This window comes from Bombyx mandarina, chromosome 06, assembly GCF_030267445.1.
Source record: "Bombyx mandarina strain Sakado chromosome 06, ASM3026744v2".
Taxonomy (NCBI): Eukaryota; Metazoa; Arthropoda; class Insecta; order Lepidoptera; family Bombycidae; genus Bombyx; species Bombyx mandarina.
The window spans coordinates 2262683-2285943 of NC_143213.1; the positions used below are offsets into that span (position 1 = coordinate 2262683).

A 23261-nucleotide genomic window follows, 5' to 3' on the forward strand; every position below is an offset into this window, starting at 1 on the left:
TACAAATCAAAACAGCTTTATTTACCGCTGGCTCATATCATGTGAATTCGCTTTGCACATATAAATAATATACAATGTTTTATTCGTCTTAATATGCTGTTTCGTATTTTATTATATAAATTTCGTTATACAAAAACATCGACTCGGAGACAGTTAATTAATCACACATTTATACAATGTAAAAACATTATTGCATTTTTTGCTATTTAGTGTAACCTTAAAATATTACAAATATTTTTTACGTACCTACTTAAACAATATAATAACGGAAATTAAGGCGATTTAGCCTGAGCGTTCACCATACCAATCTGGCATGAATCCAACGCGAATCCCGATACAGACTTTGCATATAATTCATTTGTGCAAACTGTCGAAAACATTACGAATGGTTAAATCTTCAAAAGCCAAGTTCACGTACAAGAGAGAAAATATTATGACTTGACCTTAAACAATATAACCGAGCTAAAGTCAACTAACCCTTAAATGCAGTTATTTAGTACTATATGTTTTTTTTTCGTTCTGTCAACTCCAGTGTCTCGTCACTATTACTATAATTTCAGAATAAATAAGTTATAAAATTCACTGATGTTTTAGAAGTATACAATTTAATCTTTATCAAAACTAATTAGTAATGAGTAATCGGCCATTTTAAGCTAAGCGGTCCCGACTTGGAAATAAATCAGAATCTATCCAATCCAAAATTGGTCTAGCTCGTAACCTTTTGTATTTAAGGATCAATATCATTAAGCTGGGATCATTATCGGTGCGATCGAGACGTAGCAAGTCAAAATGGAGCTAATTTCCGTTATTATATTATATTTATTCAGTACGAAACCTTATATTTGACGTATGTACCAGCAAAACGTAAATAAAGTTCATGAAAAGTAACAGCGAACTCAACGTTGCCTCATTTCTTGAACTAGACTAGTTCGGGGAAATATCAGCCCCTACTACGAGCAACCAGACGCGACTAATTACGACTAAAAACATTATTTTCACATAGTCAAACCCGTAGTAGCGGCCATTCAATTTGCTATCCTATTTTAAGAATTTATAGTTTTTTTTTAAAGTGCAAAGTGCAATTTCGATTAATACGATACTACCTTATTACTTTTATTAAATAGAAACAAAAATAAAAAATGATAAAAAAATTATTTGGTAATACAGATTTCAACAATGCTATCCAGTGAACGCACAGCTGCTGAAGAGAAATCCGTTAAAATCACAAGTTAATATAGACAGGTAATTAAGAATTGCACCAGGAATTCTGCTGATTTTATTGAACAAAAAAAAAAAGAAATCAAAACAAAAATAAAATTCAAAATATACAGAAAAAAAATAAACATTTTTTTCTGTTTCAGAAACGCGAAATAACGGAAGTAATGAAGATTTGTTTCTTTAGACACACCATAGAATGTAGCAGAGAGACCGTCAATATAAAAAGCCCCTTATTCTTCCCCCCCTATAAAAATTAGCTAATCTATTCTATCAGTTAAATAGGTACAGCTATTTAAAAAAAAACTTAGTCCAACGTTCAAGTGACATTTGAGTAATTACAAGTTTTTCTCAAAAAGCATTTCATATTGAGCAAAAAATAAATACTCGTTTGAAAAGTTAATTTATTTACGATTTTTTTTTTATTGCCCTTGTAGGCAGACGAGCATACGGCCCACCTGATGTGGAGTGATTACCGTCGCCCATGGACTTCAGCAATGCCAGGGGCAGAGCCAAGCCACTGCCTACCGCTTTATTTTATTTACCGTTTTATTAAATTATTTTGAATTTCTTTTCGTTTGCAGATGGAGTTATGTGAGATTAGTAAAAACGTAATATATACGGCTTATTAAATTAAGCAATTATTATAATATAATCCGTGCGTTTTAAGCGAGTTGTTACAATACTGCCCAAACTTCGCTCACTCCAAATAAATATGTTTATGATACAAATGTTTTTCGATGAGTAATTAATACCAATGCTTAATTTTTTTTATTTCTACAGTGGTTTTTTTTAACTACTCTACCTGAGACATCGCTGTAGATTTAAATCTTAAATGATAGAAGCAACATAACGTGAATATCCAATTGTTTCCAATTTATATAATGTTACGATAAAGTAGATATTTTAGTCATATTCCACACAGCCTTTATGACTTAGTTTACAAAACTACACTTTTTGTTACTGATAATACCGTTACATATAATCAAAACTTGTTCTTGTCTGACATAAAGCCTTTTTGAATATTTATTACTATTTTATGTTTGTAAATCGATTTTAAATGCTATTAATGTGGCTTTAGGACGTCAGACATGATGTCTACGGATCCGGAAACTAATTACAAAAAAGAAAAAAAAGTTCCTACTATTGTCTATGCGCAAACAGTCGAATTGTGAACTCTTAACTAAACTTATACTGTGTGAATTAATTAAATCTTTCTATTACACAATGTAACTTACTTTGTCCCGGCGTAAACATATAATGTTGCCAATGATGAACACAATGACTCAATAAAAAATTGGGAAAACATTGAACTCTGGTCACTCTGGTGTCGCCTCTGACACGTTACATATGAACAGACAAAACCAGGTCTGTTTACATGTTAATACCACGAGTGCTATCAAATGAATTAATAAGCCAATTTTGAAAGGCCAAATAATAATAGAGGTAGAGTTCTATGCATCATGTATTTATATATATATATATATAAATATATATATTTTTTGAAACAGTAGAAGGAATATTTAAATCGAAGCGTAACAAAACGTTGAACGGAACACAAATCGATATATTAATAACAAAATATTTTATCGTGAATAAAAAATAAAATTGTTTAATGTTTTGCACCCGACTGCCGGATCGTAGGGGCCGGGCTAAATGTTCAGATCCTGAACTGGTTTTTTTTTTTTAAATATACAAAATCGTTATGATACAAAGTTGGTGTCTGTATCGTCTACGTCCGAATCACAGCCTCGTTTTTCGTTTAATGTTGATCCATCTGAAATAATTTCGAATGAAAATAAGAAAACATTTTTGTGATTTAACTTCAAGAATACGTACAGTCTTAGTAGTACAAATCGCAAGCAAACGACGATGTATCGTGACAGTGGCTCATACAATGCTATGGCTACTCAATGCTTTTTATCGGTCTGTCTATCCTAGTTCACCTCACAATAACTTCAGTGAAACACATTATAGAGATGAATGAATATGTTTATAGTTAGCATTTACAGTAGATTTCATTAAGCTGATTTAAGGTATTTAATAATTTTTAAAATGGCACACATGGTGTTACAAAACTACCCGTAATGCTGAAAGGAGGTTAAATGGAGGCCCCATATAACGAGTTCATTCGCAATATTTAAGAACCGTAGTAACACTGTATAACATAACAATAAAAAAAAAACCCTGATGTGCAAACCCTATTTCAATTAAAATTAAAGAGTAAACTACGCATAATGTACCTACCTACATTACTACCGAATTCTCGGAACGACAAAAATTTTAAAAGACCTAACCTAACGAAACAACCTAAACGGACACAGTTTTTCATAACAAACGTCAAATTTACATAAACGGTTCAAAGTGTGCGCACCGCCTAGCACAATTCACAACCTCGCCCGTTCGGGATATGGCTTGTGTGGTATTTTGCAGCATCGTCGGTGTTACTGATGCGAAAACCGATCTAACACGCTGTTCCATCTCGGCAACCGTTGGATAATCGAAGAAATACACTCTGTCCTTCACATAACCCCACAAAAAGAAGTTCAAGTTTTTTTTCTAACTTGACATTTTTTTAAGTCAGTACTTCAGTTAATGACATTCTTGTATTAAGGTAGCAAACATTTATGAATGAAAAATAGAAAAAACTATTAAAGTAGACAATTATTATGTATAATAGGTACATAGGCCTTTCTGTTTAATAATCTGGTTCCCTAACATGACAGCTTACTAGGGTTGACAACGTTTTGGCTTTGATAATTAATTATATTTTTTACGGGGTATTTTGTAACACGTTGTATATCATCACAAAATTCATTTAAGTAAAATTCATTCTGTTGGAGATTCAGTTTATAAGGGATACTTTTGTGATTAAATCATTTCAGATTCGTTCACCGTTGCATCGTTTAAGTTGAATTTTCAGGGAAATTTAGTTTTTTTTAAACTACTATTTTCAATTACAGAAAAATGACAAATGTGTGACTTGCAACACCTGATTTACAAACAGAACTAAATTTTAATATTTCTGCTATGCATTTCATTGATTGTTTTTTTTTCTGTCGATTATTTAATAACGATGTATCTTCTATACTAATATTATAAAGAGGAAAGATTTGTTTGTTTGTTTGTTTCGAATAGGCTCCGAAACATAGGCTACTTTTTTTTATTTTATTTTTATTTTTTGTTTCATGTGTGTTTTAATGTTTCCGAAGCGAAGCGAGGGCGGGTCGCTAGTTACTTATACATTACTAGCTTTACACGTGACATTTGAATATTTCTACGAATTTAATAGAGCAATATTTTTCTATTACTCTTCCCGTGGTATTATTAACCCGAAATAAAGGGGGAACAATTTTCATTTGTAAAGCTAAGCAGACTTATCGATTTCGCAAGCTGATACTCCGTGAAGCGAATATGCCTGGTTGGCGCGGTACCAGAGCACACGGGACTCTTGTGTTAATATTTTGGGTGTAGGGTAAAAAAAAAAAGTCACAAAATAAAATTCCTATTGTAAATTTACGGCAGTCAGCGGCTTAGTTCTGTCTCTGACATTGCTGTCGTCCACGAGCGACGGCAACTACTCACCATCAGGACCGTCTGTCTACCAGGACAATAAAAAAAAATCCAACAGCTAAGCTCTTCACTGAGCATACTCTTGGATGCTCTGACCTGACTGTTATTTTCTTAGATATGCGATATATTATGTTAGCGGTCTGATTGGCGATAATTAGGCCTCCTTTTATGATCAATGATCATAATAACATGAACTCAAGTGCTCATACTGGCACATAGGGTTCTAAAAATTGAAATGCTCTGAAATAGCCGTCATACCTGTTCCTGTCCATTGGTCTCTTGAGATTTCATAACATCTGGCAAGTCGGGGGGTGAAGAATACGGGGTAAGTTCCAGTGCCTCAAATTCACCATTCTCCTTCCTGTAATAGTTATGAAATAATATTGTTTAAAAAGATTTTAGGAAAAATATTATTTCAAAAAAATGTTACCTATTGTTATAGCATGTGTGTGTGTGTGAGAGGGAGAAAGAGAGAGAGAACATACTTTATTGCACACCAAAACACAATTAACATTAGAAAATGGTCAACAAGCAGTTACATTTGCACAATAGGCAGTGATTTTACTTTTGTTTATGGTGAAAGACTACGTAATCCACTTTGAGACATGAGTTTGAAATCTCAATAGTGCTGTGTAATGGTTGTCACACCCTTCAAACTAGAATTCATGACTGTGCTGGCTTGCAGCAATATGTCCATACAAGTTCCATCCAAGGTGATGAATGAAATCTAACCCTAAATATTAATCATGTGGATTTTATCAGATCAGGTGGGCTGTGATGGGTAAAAATTTGAGAAAATAATAATAAGATAGTTAGGATATTACAATACACAATAAAAACTTCAAATTTTGGTAGCTCAGGGTGGCTAAAGTAATGTCACTTCGTTGTATCTATATACATTCATGTGTTTAAAACATATCTGAGCCACTAAATATCTTGGGCTATGAGCTCATTGTTCATCCGAAAGCCTAAATTGCATTGAAAATGCATGATCAGAAACAATGGTACCTCATTCATTATAATAGCTAAACTAGTAACTAGTCTTGCGTTATGGTAAATATGATATATATTTTATTACTGGTGGTAGGACGTCTTGTGAGTCCACGCGGGTAGGTACCACCACCCTGGCTATTTCTGCCATGAAGCAGTAATGAGTTTTGGTTTGAAGGATGAGGAGCCGTTGTAACTATAGTAAGACCTTAGAACTTCTATCTCAAGGTGGGTGGCGCATTTACGTTGTACATGTCTATAGGCTCCGGTAACCACTTAACACCATGTGGGCTGTGAGATCGTCCAACATTAAAGCAATAGAAAAAAAAATGAGCCACAGAGGTCAAGGACATCTGTATTGATATTTCTAGACGGTTCTATAGAATAAAATTGCATCTAACATTAACAATTATAAAACATTTAAAAATATTTTGACCTCAAAGCTAATCCAATTGGTGCTGGACAGTGAGCCTTTGCTGTGTTAGAGGTCAGGCCAAATTCAGCCAAGGTCTTCTCATCTTCCATGAGCTGGCTGTCTTTGTTGAACAGCATTTGACTTGGAGGAGGTACCTTTAGGATACCTGAAAAAAAAAAGAAAAAAATACCTTTGAGAAGCAATTTTATAACGTTAATCAATATTAGGAATCAGAAATACTACATAATGAGTCATGACAGTGAGATGATGATCTTTTAACCCTTAAAGACTTGAGAGACGATGATTAGCACTCATTTTGATGAGTGATAGTGCAAAATTGCTTGAGTGCAAAAGTTTAATAATAATAGCATATTCAGTTATTTATGACAGGATATCTTCAGTAACAGTACCCTTTTCTAATTTATCTTCTCTCACAAGAGAATAGGCCAAATAAGCCTCTGAACTATTGAGAGTCCTCAGCAGAACAAAGCTACATTATTCACTTTTCTCTAAAATTTTTAATGGTCATGATCACAAGCTTTCAAAAATATGTGAGAGAAAACTGTAAAAACAAAATCTTTGTATTGGTATTCAGCTAGCATATCATATCATATTTAGATGTCCCACCCATTGCACCAAGTAGAGCAAACTCTGTTCATTTTGTATACAAATAAGAATAACACATAATATCTTTCACTTTTGTAAATAATTTCTTTTTAGTTAAATATATCGTTTAAATTAAGTTAGGGACGAAAACAAGGTTCTTGTTTTAATGTTATTAAACATAGCATTTCATTTCAGTTTTGAAACATTATGTGAAGGTTAGTTATTAATAAATAAATAGTTTTTCTTTTGTCTACATAAAGTTATGTTTTTTTGGATACGAAACATACTTAGCAATGTATATAGTTAGTAATTAATGAAGTTGCTAACAAAGCTGTTTGTTAGTTTTAATGTATTTCTTTTAAAAGTGATGACTCACACAGAATCGACCTACCGAGTTTAAATTTGATAGTAGAACAGATTACTGATCATAGACAAAGCATGCGACATTATAGGTTTAGCGCAAATTAAACAAAGCTCACTTTACATACTCATAACAACAAAACCGTACACTGCCCGACATTGTATCTTGCCTATAAATAGACACCTCTCGTATCACGGACAACGAACTCACCTTCAATCATTTTCTTCAACTCTAATACTGTAGTGGTTTCCTTCGCATCAGTGAAGACAGTAAGCTTTTTTCGCCTTATCATTAAAAAGACATCCTAAAAACAAAATCGACATTTGAGGTTACATTTATCAAATAAAGACTATTTTTGCGGGTTACATATTAGTTGATTGTTTTGTATTTTGAATGAGATATTCTATGGAAAATAGTTAGACTTACCATTATGTTATTTTGTTAAGGACAATATCCTTTATGTATAAAAGAAAATGCTACAAGGCGTACGAAATGAAATTATCGAAAACTACAACTTCAGACTTCCATTTCAGTCAACGACAATACCATAGATTATACACTGGACAATACCATAGACAATAATTTAAGTAGTAGATTAGTAGTAGGTCTATTTTTCTAACTGGAAAGCCAAAAGTGTTAAACCATACAACCCAATCTTTTATAATTTTTTAATGAATAATGATAATATGAAGTGAAATGAAATGAGATGAGATAATATGGGATGAAATATAATCTCAGCAAAATTGTGGTTATTTACTGAGACTTTTTAGTGGACTGCTTGGAGGATCCTAATAAGCTACATACGCTCAGCGGCTTTGTTTCATTTTCCTATTTGTGCACTTTCACAGATATTAAACAGTTTAAGGGAGTTTATATAGAGTTCCTTCTTTATTTCGCCGTTAAGTCGTGTTTTATGTAATTAACACCACAGTTGAAACAATATAAATTTTATTGTTGTAGCGGCATAAACAATTCTAAGTAATTATATTACATTAGTTATTAAACACAAAATTATTTTTACGTTTTAAATTTTCAGCGGTAAAAAAGGTCCCGTGTCACAGACTATATTCTTTTTCCCACACCTCGTGCGTTCCGGCTTACGTATCAAAAAAATGTGCGTTTATAAACGCCACAAGTTAATAAACCACCGTTTTTACACATTTAAATCTGAAGAAAAACTAACTAGACAAAATAAAACAAATCGCACAACTTCACTCCTCGCGTTCCCGCCAAAAATGTACGTCATTGTTACCTAAATCGAATTTAGGTTTTTAAAATGCACTTGCTTGGCCAAAGTCCAAAGCCAAACTTATAACGTAGTGATTATATACTCTTTGGCCAAACTAAAGGAAAGTTTAAACTATTTTGACTTCTGACATTTATAGTTGTGTCACTTTCATCTAATTTACATAAAACGCTTTTTTGCAGAGATGCTTTGCGAAAAACATTTAATTTTTCTTATCAAAATACTTATTAATAAAATGATTTTAAATTCGTGAAAATAAAAACCATTTCATGGTCCATCAGCTAAAGAAGTTTAAGCGTTTTTTTGTAATGTTTTTGTAATAACATAACCTCAAACTTTGTTTTGTCAGTATGAGTGCAAATGTTTGTGTAAACTGTAGAAATGAAAAACCCGTAAATCTTACTACAAACCGACTGGTTACCGAGAGCTGCGGTCACGTTAAGTGTATGGACTGTCTGCTACACGAGACATCAGGTTGTGTAGCCTGTTTATCAATAGGCAACCCTGAACCTGAACAGATTGCACAAAACAACGAAACTGACGGGAACGAAGCCCAAACAAACCTACTGAATATTGAAGACGACGACGTTAACAGAGATGAATTAGTTTGTGAGGATTTAAGCAAGAAAAGGAAACCGGAGACATCACATATTAAAGTAGAGATAGGTAAAATATTACAAATTCGTGGATTATAAGTGGTATTTAGAGAATTATTAACATGCTATTACATGAAATGCACTATTACTTTCACTTTTTACTGTCATCTATTAACTTAAATTTGTAAAATAATAAAGAGTATATCATTACAACAATTCTACAGTATAATTACTTTTTTAAAGCCATCAGGAGGATCTTTACAATGCTATTAACTAGATGTTAATTGAGATGAAATTGAGTATGTGTTACATAGACGAGTTTTTTTAAAATTTCACTTCTAATTCCTCTTATTTGTGAAGTTTTAATGGTGGTCCTTTTTATGTTAGAAACATTTTTAAATATTCAGATGATGAAATTAAATATATGATTAATTTTAAAGAAGTTTTAATTTAAAATAAAGTGAATATTTTTTTTTATAAATTTTATGTTTCAGATGCTAAAGGGGTCAGATGCTACATATGCACTTTGTGTGATAAAAAGTTTCATGCACGTAGTCAAGTGGCGTACCATGCATATTGTAACGGACAAAAGAAACCATTTCACTGTGATGAATGCAAGAAGGTACACTGAAAGATAAAAATATATGTTTCCACAATTTAATTGCGTCACATAATTTCTTCAAATTGAAATTTTTATTGGAATTTTTTTTAAGCTGTAAAATGATATTGATGGTATTGAGACTATTTTATACTAAAGACCACATATATTGTGCTTAACTATGATTAAAAATAGAATGATAATGCAACCCTCTAATAAAACTACCTCATTGGAATAGAACTACTTGTACTCATGGCTAATAAACAATAGAAAAAAACGAAATATTAAATTTTCGTTAATTATCGTAATAAACGTGGGAATGAGAAAATAAAATTAAGTAAAGTTTTACATAATTTTATTTTATCAGAACAATAAAAAGAGTAAAATAAAAGGATATTGCAGAAACTGAGTTAGACCAATTAGTCTCTATGACTATGTTGCAGAACTTCTTTGGGATACAAAGGTGTCTTGTAGTTATGGATGAGGCTACCCTGATAAATATGAAAATTTGCACTCTAGAGGACTAGCCACTAGTGGAGTAGATTGTAGATTACAATTAAATTGAAATAGTATTTTTCTGTTGTTAAAAATATAATGGGAATAATACCTTTCAATACTCTAGGTAATCTGATTTTACATTGAAAGCCAGTATCAGTGATGCAATAGAAAAAAAATATGTAAAATTTAATTTGAATTTAATAATGTATATTTCAGAGTTTTGCGACACACTCCCATTTCAAATATCATATGAGGGTACACCGTAACGAGCGGACGTACGCGTGTGAAGTCTGCGGCGACAGCTTCTTCCAGATGTCGAAACTGCAAAGACATAAACTAAAACACACTAGTGAGTTTTTGAGCTGATTGCGTTTTCTTGTTAGTCTATACCGCATTATCTTTATTGCCCTCGTGTGAAAAGAGGTTCCAGAATCCATAGAGTTTATAAGGACAATGTCACGGCCTTGACACATAACTATGGAAAAAAGCAAGGAGGATCAGCTCAGTGTATTAAAAAGTGTCAGCTGAGAGGGAACTAATTATGGTGGCACCGTAGTGGCAAGGGGAAAGATATTAAAAACAGTTCCATAAGCTGCTAGAGCAGAATACTAAGTTAACAAGGAAAGAAATTCTTCTTACGTAAATGGTAATTGAAATAAATAATAGAGTTTTTCAATACTGCACATTTTTAAAACTGCTCCGTTTAAAAATGCTATAATCATATCATTTCCATTTACCGTTAGTAGCGCTATTTCAGTGAGTCTTAATAGTTTCGTTAGTAGTTGTTGTTTAATAAATTATTTCAATTTCTAGAAGAGAAGAAACATGTTTGCAATCAGTGCAACAAAGCGTTCAATAACTTAACCTCGCTCCGGAAGCACGGCCTCACACACACCGAGGAGAGGCCCTATGAGTGCAGCACGTGCGGGAGGAGATTTCGTGACGGCTCCAACTACAGAAAACATGTCGACAAACATAATGGTAACGTAAACGAAGACGCATCCAGAAAGGCGCCACTTCGATAAAGCGGCACGACATGAGAACCCTCTCATCGTGGCCGCCGGTAACTACATTCCGGATCCTGCGGACAGAATGGAAAGCAGTCGACGTCGCCCCAAACACGTCATTTCGGATCCCCCCGATTCACTAACGGTGCTTTTAAGTGCCTTAAGCACTGGTCATCGTTCTCGTCGAACCCGTCGCTTGCGACGAAGGGCTCGACGAGTAAATGAACCCTCAGGCACAGCCCACTGAGCTTCTCAGTGGGTCGCGATTCCGATCCGGAGGTAGATTCAGCGAAGCACGGCTCTTGCTAGGGTTCGTGTTAGCAACGTTGTCAGGTTTGAGCCCCGTGAGCTCACCTACTAGTTAAGGTTACACTGAAATAGCCTCTCAAGGCTCTCAGATTAGGTAGGAAAAAAAAACCAGAAAGGCGAGCACGAATGACTATGGAAAAAGAATTTGTATGGCTATCGAGATTTTTTTTTATTGGTGGATTTAAATAGCGCCCCTACCGTCCGTAAAAAGAACTAATTTTAGCAGCACGAACGAATTTCCTTATTTTCGTTTCGCAATCGAGTCGTCACGTTCTAGAAACTAGAAACTTATACTAGAAATCGAGAGCACGAAGATTGTTTTGACATTCTTCTTCTTCTTTGTCGTTTCCTCATTACTGAGGGTCGTGACCACCTTGGTCCAGTTTTTGCACCAGCTTCCTCCAATGTTGCCTGCATTCGGCCTGCTTAATGGCGCTCGGGATGCTGGTGTTTGTGGCCTCCTTGACAATGTCCGTTCACCTGGTTGGCAATCTTACTCGACTTCTCTTGATACATACGGTTGACATACGGTAACGTAAATCTCGAAGGCTGGCTATCGAGTGCTACCAGTGCTCTGAGGATTGTTCGAGATGATACTGTCATCTCGTTTTTACCATCGCACCGCTCGCCGCCAGAGTAGAGTTCATCCATACTACCTGGAGCCACTGCGTTTCCAGAGGTCTTTTTTGCACGTACCATCCGGCTATGGAATGAGCTCCCCTCCACGGTGTTTCCCGAGCGCTATGACATGTCCTTCTTCAAACGAGGCTTGTGGAGAGTATTAAGCGGTAGGCAGCGGCTTGGCTCTGCCTTTGGCATTGCTGAAGTCCATGGGCGACGGTAACCACTCACCATCAGGTGGGCCGTGCGCTCGTCTGCCTACAAGGGCAATAAATAAATAAAACTGATGTAATGATCCGTTTTCGTATTGACGACTCCATACATTTACATTACGAATTCGATAGATTTTCGTGCTTGACGTACTGGTACACCTAAAATAGAAATAGATTTTCAAATTAAAATAGGTCCATAACAAACCTTACCAACAAAAAGGTCCTATTATGTGTTGAATAAATATGGTTTAACGTTAGGAATTTTGTTTTTACAGTTGATAAAAAATATCAAAGTGGTCCGTGCGGTCACGGTCCCCGGTGTAACTGCAGCCATCCCCAGCGTCGTCTGCACCAGTGTCCGCGCTGTCCCCAGGCCTTCCAGTCGGGGAAGGACATGAGGAGACACGTCGCCGTGCACTCGGGTACGATTACTTCCCCACTATGGCGGTGCAATAGTGGCTGCAAACTTAATCATATCAGTGTGCTTAGTGCGAGTTTTTTAACGTTCGCGATAGGGTAAAAGAACAGCGCCCCTAGCGGCAAACGTAGGAAAACTTTCGAACATCATACAAATTTGAGTTAACTTGTACGCTATCGAGAACGTTAAAAAACTCGCGCTAAGCACATAGTACAGTTACCTAAACATGAACAGGCGACTTGTCTTCGTTGACCTTTAGGGTAGAGTTAGAGTCGTACATCGAGTGGCGAAACTCTAATGTGTCCATCCTCTTTATATTTGGAGATAAAAAAAAAATTGAAATATGTTCTATTTTGTTTTTGTATTGAACATTAGAATCAATATGAAAATTGTTGATTAAGATTGAGGTTATAGCGACTTAAAAATAAGTTTAATACAAACTTTATCGTCTCTTTAAATGTTATATTTTATATTTATGCCCTGAGTACAGCTCTATGGTACTACTATGAATTTTTTTTTTCTTTTACGGGTTTATATAATAATATGTAGATTTATCAAGGACATTTATCACAATAATTAATCTATATATTTCAGTAAGTGTGCTCGATCTGTGTAATCTAAACAAACATTAAACCAACTACCGACTGTCTTTATTTTAAAAATTATTTTACAACAATTTCAGAGCTGTGTAACAAATAATGTCAGTGTTGAATATAAACATGCACATTACCGTCCTAATGCAATTAAAAACGAAACATTTTATCAGTCGGTCAACACTCCGGTTATTTGAATTTATCATTGACTTTTTGGCGGGAGCGCGAGGAGTGAACTTGTGTGATTTGTTTTATTTTGTTTATTTAGTGTTTCTTCAGGTTTAAATGTGTAATAACGGTGGTTTATTAACTGTTTAACATCTGTGAAGAGGGAAAATGAAATAAAGCCGCTGGACGTAACTTCTCGGGATCCTCCAAAAAGTCCACTGAAAAAATCTCAGTAAATGACCACCATTTTATTGAGATTATATTTCATTCCATATCATCTTATCTCATTTCAATTCATTTATCTCCTTATTATAATTTTTCATAAAAAATAAGAATATAAATTAAAATAAGACATGACTTAAAGGTCTTAGTCACCAGGTCACAAAATGCCTTAAAAAAATAATGAGTTTATCATTCACGAAGTATGACGTCACGTTTGCAGATTCGAAGCCGTTCCGGTGCAAAGTGTGCGACCGTCGATTCCGGAGGAAGGACAATCTGGAGCGCCACATCCGCAACACGCATCCCGACTACGTCACGTCGAGCGCGGTCGAGTGCGACGAGACAGCCCTGCGGCAGATCATAACCCCCACCCCTCCCGCCCCTCCAACCAACGGCGACGAGAAAACGAAACTGGAGAACATGAACCCCTTACCCCCCCTACCCGAGGAGGTCATCCAGAAGCACATGCACGGCGACACGGAGGTGGACAAGTCGTACATTCTCGTCGCGAACAACGCGCGGCAAAGCGTCATCGTCGGCAAGTGGACGGCAAAAGTGGACCGCGACACGAGCCCGCCGGTCTGCGAGTACGTGCACAAGATCAGGAGGGCCAACTCTATGGCCAGCCAGAACAACATAACGTTGCCGCCCATCGACGAGAAGAAGATGGTGGAGCTTAAAAAGAAGAGTCTGGATACCTTCGACGTGGGAGCCCCCCCGAAGGACAAGAAGAAACTGTACGAGATGATTCTCTATGACGACGGAGATAAACGGGATACCGACGACGCGAGCGCCGACAGTAACTCGGACAATTTGTGGAAGAGAAGAAAAATGAAACTGGTTGGTGAGTTGAAATTCATAAACAATTTTTTCCTTCCTTTTTTTTTCTTTGGGGCACACGACCATACGGCCTACCTGATGGTGATCGGTTACCGTCACCCATGGACGTCAGCAATGCCAGGAGCAAAACCAACCTGCTGCCTGCCGTAATTGAGTAGTGCGCCCAAATAATATATTTCATTATTTTGGTCTATGCATTGGCTGATCTGTACAGAGTCATAGGCGAGTGTTTTCGGTGACATATATGATTGCAGACGAGTGATTGTAAACACCTTTATCGATATTCAGTCGTGGTCAACTAATTAGGGACATTTAAGATAGTGAAGGGCTATAACCTGTTATGTACATTTAAATATAAAACCCTATTGATTTCTCAGCACGTATTATTTGCATAATGTGATCCGATTATTATGCTATAAATGGCTGTAAATAAAAGATTTAATAAATAGAAAAAGTATTTAATATCAAAGATTAAACATGTATTAAATATTAAGGTACAATTCTGTAGTGGACATTTAATTAAGGACAGTAAACTATAATGAAAAATACAGTTACACAAAACTTATAATCTTCAGTGTTATAATATCTTTAACAGCTCCATTTTATTACGTATAAAATCAGTACTCAGTAGCAAAACCTTTGTTAGTAATTACCGCTTGACACCGATGTGGCATAGACATTATCAGTTTCTGACATGTTTCGACAGGAATGTTTGCCCATGCCTCACAAAAAGCTTCATGAAGTTCATCCAAATTTGTATTACGATAAGTGGCAACTTTTTTCTTGATTTCGTACCAAAGGTGCTCAATTGGGTTGAGGTCCGGGCTATTTGCTGGCCAATCTAGCACCGATACAAACTGACTGGTAAGAAACGACTTGACTGAATGGGCGGTATGTTTCCGGTCGTTATCCTGCTGAAACGTCCATATAATAGGGAGATGCTCCTCAGCATAGGGAAGCATAGTTTCACCCAATATTGCCTTGTATTGATGTTGGTTTAAGTTATCCTGCACTTTCCTCACAGGCCCCACTCCACGTCCAGAAAATGAACCCCATATTTTAATGTTTCCACCGCCATGTTTCACCTGTTTTTTTTGTGAATCTTGGATTCATTTCCGCTTTTACAGGACGCCGTACATATTGTCTTCCATCTGAAGAAATCAAATTAACCTTGGTCTCGTCAGAGAAAAGTACATGTTGCCATTGGGCGTAGGTCCAATGTCCATATTTACGTGCAAATGCCAAACGAGCATTTCTATGTTGTTTCTTCAACAACGGTACTTTGCGAGCCACTCTTCCGAACAACCCTACTTCTACCAAACGTCGTCGAACGGTCCTCGCAGATACACCGGCTCTTTCGTTGGCCCCAAACACTTCGTGTTTAATTAAAAAAGAGCCTAGAAACGGATCTTTCTTAGCTAACCTGGTTATCATTTTATCTTCTTGCGGAGTCGTTTTTCTCGATCTTTTTGTTCTGGACACATTTAAAGCTGTGTTATAGCGCTTGAAATGTTGCACTGCATTGCATACCATAGTTTTTGAACAATTTAAATGTTGTGCTATCCTTCGGTATGACCAACCACGCTCGATAAACTTTTATTTTTAACGATAACGATAATTTTTCGTAGTGTTGGATCGCAACTTTTATTTTTGGCCATTTTTCTTCAAAATAATTCTCAAAACTTAAAATAAAAAATCTGGATTGCCGCCAAAACGACCACTAAACAATAAGAAAAGAAACAAAAAAGTATTAAAATTCCAATTTTGAAATTAGAACGCAATACCTCAGTGTCCCTAATTAAATGGCCAGCCAGCATTCTTTGAACCAATAGCACTATGATATTGTATCAGCTATACTGTAAAGAGGTTTAATGTTTAAGAAGTTGTTATTGTTTGTATAATCGCGCACATAAATGACTAATTACACTAACATGTAAAAGATATGGAATATTGCTAAGACTCGTTGGAAAATAAAAAAAATATTCACAATTTGGCTTAACTAGAGATTGTCCCTAATTAGTTGGCCACGACTGTAGCTTATTAAAATTAATTATACAGTACTGTCTCTCTCTCCCCTTCCCTCGCCCTCCCCTATCTCTCCCCCTCCCTCCCCCTCTCTCTCCCCTCCCTCCCCCCTCTCTCTCTCTCTCTCTCTCTCTCTCTCTCTTTACCTCCCTCTCTCTCTCTCTCTACCTCCCTCTCATCCAACACGGTGGTGGGGTACTCTTCAGGGGTAGCTTTTCTTACATCCTAGTCAGTAACATTACGTAAAACAATACGCACTTACATTGAAATTACGCATTTTGAACAAAGTCGTTTTTTTATGATTAAAACCATTCGAACCAAATCTCAACGATACTTACTAAGGAGATAAATATGCTCGAAAAATCGCCTCTCATAATTAATGGACGTCCCCTCAGAGAGTTCCACCAGCCACCGACGCTGATGTTCCTTGACACTTTTCACAATATATAATTAAGTTTTATCTTTTTTCAGATATTAGACTGACTGAAAGACACGGTGACTGTGAGTAATGTAGACTATTTAGATACCTGTATTATTGGTATGCAACGTTTGCTTACCTGTGTAGAAATTGCTTATTTCATGCAACACGGGCAAGGTAGACTAAAACGTGTATGAATTACTTAGATCGACTGATTAATATCTTCATATGAGAGCATTTGATTGTAAAAAAAAGGAAATAGGAAAAAAATGCGTTTTCTTTTTCTTTAAATCAATCATGAAATTAAAAATTGTTTTTCTGTTAAATTATTATATGAAAATGCATTTGAGATTTTGATTTTACGCGGGAAAATGGGCGGCGTTGTGATTGTGTCTGTGGACTCCTTAGCTGTTTCACTGTCTGCACGACGGTAAAATCAAGTACATGTTTATCAATTTTTATAATTATTTGTTATGGAAAGTGTGAATTTTGGGAATTTGTAAAGAATCTAATATAATCGTTTATGAATATCGATATCGAAATGATAATATATCGTGATCAGTCAATAATTTAGTGTACAAGTGCGTCCGAGACGGTTAGTTATTAAGCGAAAGTGATTCTTATTTCCATCTATCGAGTTACGTTTCATGTTTTTTTTTTTTTATAATTATTTTGAAATTTAAAAAGTCACATTTAATTATTTTGTAAACGACTCAAAAGACCAAAATCGATTTATGATCTCAACGCGAGCAGTTTTTTTTTTTAAATGTAATATGACCGCGTTTTTCTATCTCACATTGGCAGTTAATTACTTACGTAGTTTTTTTAAAGACATTAGCGATTTTGTTTTTGCTAATTTTTTTGTTTGGTCGACAATCGAGCTAATCACTGATCCTTTTAACGGTTAGATTCATTTTATCCATTACGTTTTCTCTATTGTTTGTTTTCGAAAGTTTTCTAGCATGCATTACGTGGTAGAAAACTTTTTTTGTAATTGATAACCCTAAAGCTCAATACCTGTTACACAAATAAAAAGAAATTAATGAAAAAAAATAGCCATAATAATAAGTATTTGCTTTGCATAATCTATGTACATACAAGTAGATACGATATGAAATATAGAAAGCTATACATACCTACTTATTTTTTGTATTAAGCGATGATCTGTCAACTTAACAGAACAGAATAGGATACCTAACAGTATATTTAACGATTTTTTTACTTGGAAATGAGGACTCATGTGTTTTGAATGTGGGATGAGATGGGTCCTGAGTCCCGCCCAGTCTCGATTTTTTTTTGTGGATCTCAAGTTCCTCGTAAGGTTCACTACGACCACAATAGCTATAAATCTTGTTGATACTGTTTTTTTTTTTGGATCCGAACGTGAAGTCGACAGAAGGTCGCTCAAAACAGACATTACTATGCAAAAATCAATTTTATTTTAATAGCTTTAAATATGTATTTGTGTATCCACGGGTGACGCGTGACAGTGTTAAGTGAAATTACGGAATCTTTTTTCGAAAAAGAAGGTTTTGAGAGCGTAGTTTGAGAATCGAATTGAGGCGAAACTAATTTTTTTTTATTGACACTATTATGGCAACACCACAGATGTTTAATAAGCCTCATTGTTAGCCCAAACAAAAATTTTCACCATTATTACGATGACAATTTTATGCCTTAGCATACGATTCAAAAATGTAATTGGACGTAAATTGAGCTTATCTGAGGAATATAATAGTGACGTTACAAATTTCACCAATAATATTTATTCCATTTTAGTGTTTGTAAATACGGTCGGCGCATAGTCGAGACAATATAAACACTAGGATTGTGTAAATGGTTTTTTTAATTAATAATTCCTTAGTGTTTGCCTCAATCAAACGAATCGAAGACTTAAAATATGGGACTGAAGGAAATTGGAAAGACTGTCGTGAAACGTAGATTTTCTATTCTAATTACTTGTGAACCTTTGCTCATAATCAAAATTATTCCTCACGTTTATGATAGATGTTAATGCGAATTTTATTGTTCTTTTCATGACAAAACCGGGATGCAAGGGAAACGTCATCGAAAGCCAAACTGTTTTAAGCTATTGCATAGCTTTTATCGCGGGCCTTGAGCGCGGCGACCGAATCATGAAATTCCGTAACGAAAAAAACCTAACAACCTTCACTCTGCCTACCATGTAGCTCGGGTTCAACACATTCACACGTTGCGCTTGTGTAGTGTTTGTGAATAAGCGCGTGGCGTGACGTCACACTGCATGCGCATCATGAAAAGTCTGCCCATCTCTTTCTCGCGCGGTCTAGCTTATGAGTGTGAAGGGGACAGTTAAGGTTTTGCTTTTATTAATGTTTAATATAGCGTGGTCTTGTTTTATTATTGTTTTAATATTAAATTATCATTGTCTAATTATAATTGCATAAGTTGATAAAAAATGCTATGCAATAGCTTTACCGCGGCAGTTTCCGAGTGCCACACGTTTGTTTTTTTTGTTTAGATGAGTGGACGAGCTCACGGCCCACTTGGTGTTAAGTGGTTACTGGGGCCCATAGACATCTACAACGTAAATGCCGCCACCCACCTCGAGACATGAGTCTAAGGTCTCAATTTTAACAGTACAACGGCTGCCCCACCTTTCACACCGAAACGCATTGCTGCTTCACGGCAAAAATAGGCAGGGTGGCGGTACCTACCCGCGCGGACTCAGAGGATGTTCTACCACTAGTAGCGCTTCAGGTAGCTCTACGTCAAATTTATTAGGCGATTAAGAATTGTGTAGCGCGTGTAAATCAAAAACATTCAGATAATGAATAAACATTGTATTTTTTTTTAAATGTTTTCCCGAATTTGTAGGCTTCGTTTTTTGTAAATCGTTTCCCTTGCACAATGCCGACGCGTTTTGAAGTTTGCCAAAAGTTTGATTGTAAAGAACTGAGCGGTCTCCCGAGTGCCATTGTAGAATAGATTTAAAAAAAATATGAATTTATCAAGTTTGATCTCTCGTATCTCGAGTTAACGGATAATTTTGGAGGATGTACTTAATTGATTATAATCGCGAATGAATTTTATTCCATCCACGGTGATGGTGCTAGGATCTGTCTATCCTAAGCAGGCTGTGTCTCCGAAACTTCCAGTAGCCACAATCCGTCAGGATCATGACCCATGTTGCTGTGGCAAATGACATCTAATGTACCTGAGTGTACGTTCTAAAGATAACAATATAACCATTGTGCCGAGAGAAATAGTCACCATAGACATTTATTATAAGTCGTTAATCTTAATAAGTTAACACTTATCATTAATTACTTTTAACAAATGAATTAATGATTTAAAAAAAAAAGTGTTGCAGAATGTGCGGAAATAATTATTACATTGTATTCATAATGGAAAGCAGCGATTTGATATTCTTCTTAAAATCGGTTTTATGGCCTTAATTTTTTCTTTTAAGCTTATAATTTAGTGCTGGTTCCAAAAATGATCGTCATGGATGTAACCGTGTTTTGGAATGCTAATGAAAGCAACTCAGGAACCGATATTTTTTGTAAACAGCTGATCAGTAGTCTTCGCTGCTTAAGGGCTACGGCAAATTTGGGTTCTAAGCCTACGTGTCTACGCTATCAAAGTCATGTGTGATTATTGTAGTACTAGGCACAGCTATCGCATCCAGCTTGTTGAGTATGTGCATATTAATATCATACTCTTCTATTAATATCAGTAAATAATTAAAATCTGTAGCTGTGAGAAATTTTAATCTAGTTCGAGATTATCAAAAAAATATGTTAATATCAGTTATGTTTATTAGTTGCGAGTCTTTCAATCGCTCACAAATGTCAAATTGACACGAACTCCTTTTCCATCCGATCAGGAATTGTCTATGGTGCTTTTATTTTTTCTTAATAACGGTTACGAAATTCAAAGCCATAATTTTTTAATTCAATAATAAATATTGACTGAAGAACATGATCTCTAACACATGTTGATCTCAACTTAATGTAAGGAAGACGTTATACGCTCTTAGTGAACAGTTGTGTTTTTAATATAATCTATCGATATACGTCATATTTTATTTCAATACGAATTGTAATTTTGATTACAATGATAAAAAAAAAAACCGTAAACTCTAAGTAGAATAATAACGAGAAATTGGCGCAATTTGCTTACGACCTTGATCTATGTTACTGAAGAAACTTCAATGTTTTTCAAAATACACATTGTATGCAATATTATAAAGATGCGCCATAGAATTCTGCGTTCATTCTAGTTATTATTTATAAGAAAAAAGTTTCATAGATCATTGTGTTTTAATAGACTATTAATTTTGCTATTAACTGACGTAAAGGCCAAAACATAATTTCTATTTTTAAATAAACAAAAGACAATTGTGTGTAAGTGAATAAATAAATATGACGTATCGTTCTAAAAGCAACTGTCAAATTTAAGGTTGTTTTTTTTTAAACCAGGCTATGATTTTAATAATAATACGGTAAATAAATAGGGATTGACATCACAGAAAATCAGCCAAATATAATTTCAACAGCCTGGATTGTTTTATCAATTTAAACAAATGACCATGGAATTAATCACAATTTCAGCTATTTATAATCGACGACGAAACTTTGTTTTAATGGTATAAAATACTTTTTTTTTGTTGATAAACGGTTTGTGGAATTTACTAATACTAAATAAATTTAAAAAATATTTTATGTATTGTTTGTAACGTGAAAACTTTGGTACCAATATAATGAATTTTGGAATGTTGTTCGTTTTATTTTTATGTCTCTCTATGTTATAATGTTTTAGAAAAAGTGCTCACATAGCTTTTTCTACCAACTTTTAACTACCGATTAAAAACACTGACATGTTAATGGGTTTTCAGTAACGTATGTAACAGATGTACTTACTTCATCTATGTATACAGTTAAGATCGCTTAATTAACGAAAAAAATTGTTTTCTTTTGAATAATCTTTCACAATGTTAGGTAATATATAACTTTAAATTAATTTCTTAACAAAAAAAATTAGGATGTTATTTATTGAATATGATTTAAGCAATCTATCAGTGAACAGTGTGCTTAGTGTGAGTTTTTTAACGTTCTCGCTAACGTAAAAATTAGCTCATATTTGTATGGAATGGAATCGTTTGCGTACGTTTGCCGCTAGGTGCGCTGTTCCAACTGCATACAAAATTGAGTTAACTTTTACGCTATCGAGAACGTTAAGAAACTCGCACTAAGCACTTTGATTACATATGCAGGAACAAAAAAGTAAAAAGGAGAGCTTAGTCAAGCATGGACCTGGAACTCCCCATTCCGCGCCTTATTCAGTAGCGCAGTAGTTGACATCTCTGACTGCTGTGATGAGGATCGTGGGTCCCAAATCGGGGTATAGGTACGTGTGACGAACCGGTTTATTTGCTCTTTGACTGAATGTTTAATATCTATTTATGTTTGTATTTGAACGTAAGTATTTATGTTAGTCGCTCGCTCAAATAGTATAGGAAGGCCTAGTCTTGGTCCAGAGGATCGTGGGTGACTTATCCCAGGTTTATACCTTTAAACAAGGCGGCGAAGGGTTTTCCGTGCAATACATCCGGTTCGAACTACTTTTTGGTTTTACCTATTTTATTGTTGTCCAAGACGAGTTTTCTTGCGAAGACATCGGCGGTGTTAGGGACTCATCAAAACCGCGGTCCGTTACACCTATATTAATACAGAAATCTTTAAATGAATTTCTAAAAATTCAAACTGGAATTGCAAACTAAGCAACTTCCATTTTTGTGGTTTAAGGTAGTTGTGTCGCTTAGCTCGTGTGTAATAAATAGTTCGTAAACGTTCACGGAAGTTTTGTTGCAATTTCCAATTGAAACCCGACGTATTTGGGTATCAGCCAAAGTTATTTTGAATATCTGTTCAAAAAAATACAGATGTGCATTCAGTCAATATGCTGTCTCAGTTTGTGTTATTCGTAAAAAAAAACATGGATGCCATTAGTTTTTGCTCTTATTATGACAATTTACGAATCGAAAGATAATATTATCAACAACATGGCGTTCACAACTGAACATATCCTCATTTATTGCTATTTGGGTACAGTTTGAGCCGAATCTGGGTTGAGGTCAGCGGCGGGTCCGATAAGAGAGTTATAGCGTCACATCGACGCCACCAAGAACTGTTTTGAAGTGTTTTTACATCACGGATGGTTTCGTAACCTAGACCGTCATATTCATTACGTACCGCGGTGCACTCACTACCGCAACCGTTTGCGCTTAAATACCACACGTCACGGTTATGGCACGCAGTCGAACCTTTCTGAACGTGATAATGCAGA

General features: G+C 35.4%; 2 protein-coding genes across 2 annotated transcripts; one reads left to right on the forward strand and one right to left on the reverse strand.

The window, feature by feature from the left end:
* On the reverse strand, positions 1-7716 carry EloB (transcription elongation factor elongin B). Its single transcript, XM_028170461.2, has 5 exons — positions 7587-7716; positions 7371-7464; positions 6215-6359; positions 5047-5149; positions 1-2992 (listed from the first exon to the last, which is right to left on the reverse strand). The coding sequence occupies exons 1-5, from the start codon at positions 7587-7589 to the stop codon at positions 2978-2980; spliced, it is 360 nt and encodes a 119-aa protein (XP_028026262.2). The 5' UTR covers positions 7590-7716; the 3' UTR covers positions 1-2977.
* Positions 7717-8545: 829 nt separating this feature from the next.
* LOC114240003 (uncharacterized) lies at positions 8546-21689 on the forward strand. The gene is made up of 7 exons (XM_028170456.2): positions 8546-9072; positions 9497-9624; positions 10315-10447; positions 10912-11079; positions 12523-12669; positions 13869-14492; positions 16985-21689. Exons 1-7 carry the CDS (start codon positions 8757-8759, stop codon positions 17020-17022), a joined length of 1554 nt encoding a protein of 517 aa, XP_028026257.2. The 5' UTR covers positions 8546-8756; the 3' UTR covers positions 17023-21689.
* Positions 21690-23261: the final 1572 nt, after the last annotated feature.

Excerpts from the sequence above, each read along its gene's own strand:
- EloB (XM_028170461.2), bottom strand. Across the intron at positions 6,360-7,370 it reads GTTGAAGAAAATGATTGAAG|GTATCCTAAAGGTACCTCCT; the intron begins GTGAGTTCGTTG and ends TTTTTTTTTCAG. Across the intron at positions 5,150-6,214 it reads CCAATTGGATTAGCTTTGAG|GAAGGAGAATGGTGAATTTG; the intron begins GTCAAAATATTT and ends TAACTATTACAG.
- LOC114240003 (XM_028170456.2), top strand. The coding sequence starts at position 8,757 with ATGAGTGCAAATGTTTGTGTAAACTGTAGAAATGAAAAACCCGTAAAT. Across the intron at positions 9,073-9,496 it reads ACATATTAAAGTAGAGATAG|ATGCTAAAGGGGTCAGATGC; the intron begins GTAAAATATTAC and ends TTTATGTTTCAG. Across the intron at positions 9,625-10,314 it reads ACTGTGATGAATGCAAGAAG|AGTTTTGCGACACACTCCCA; the intron begins GTACACTGAAAG and ends TGTATATTTCAG.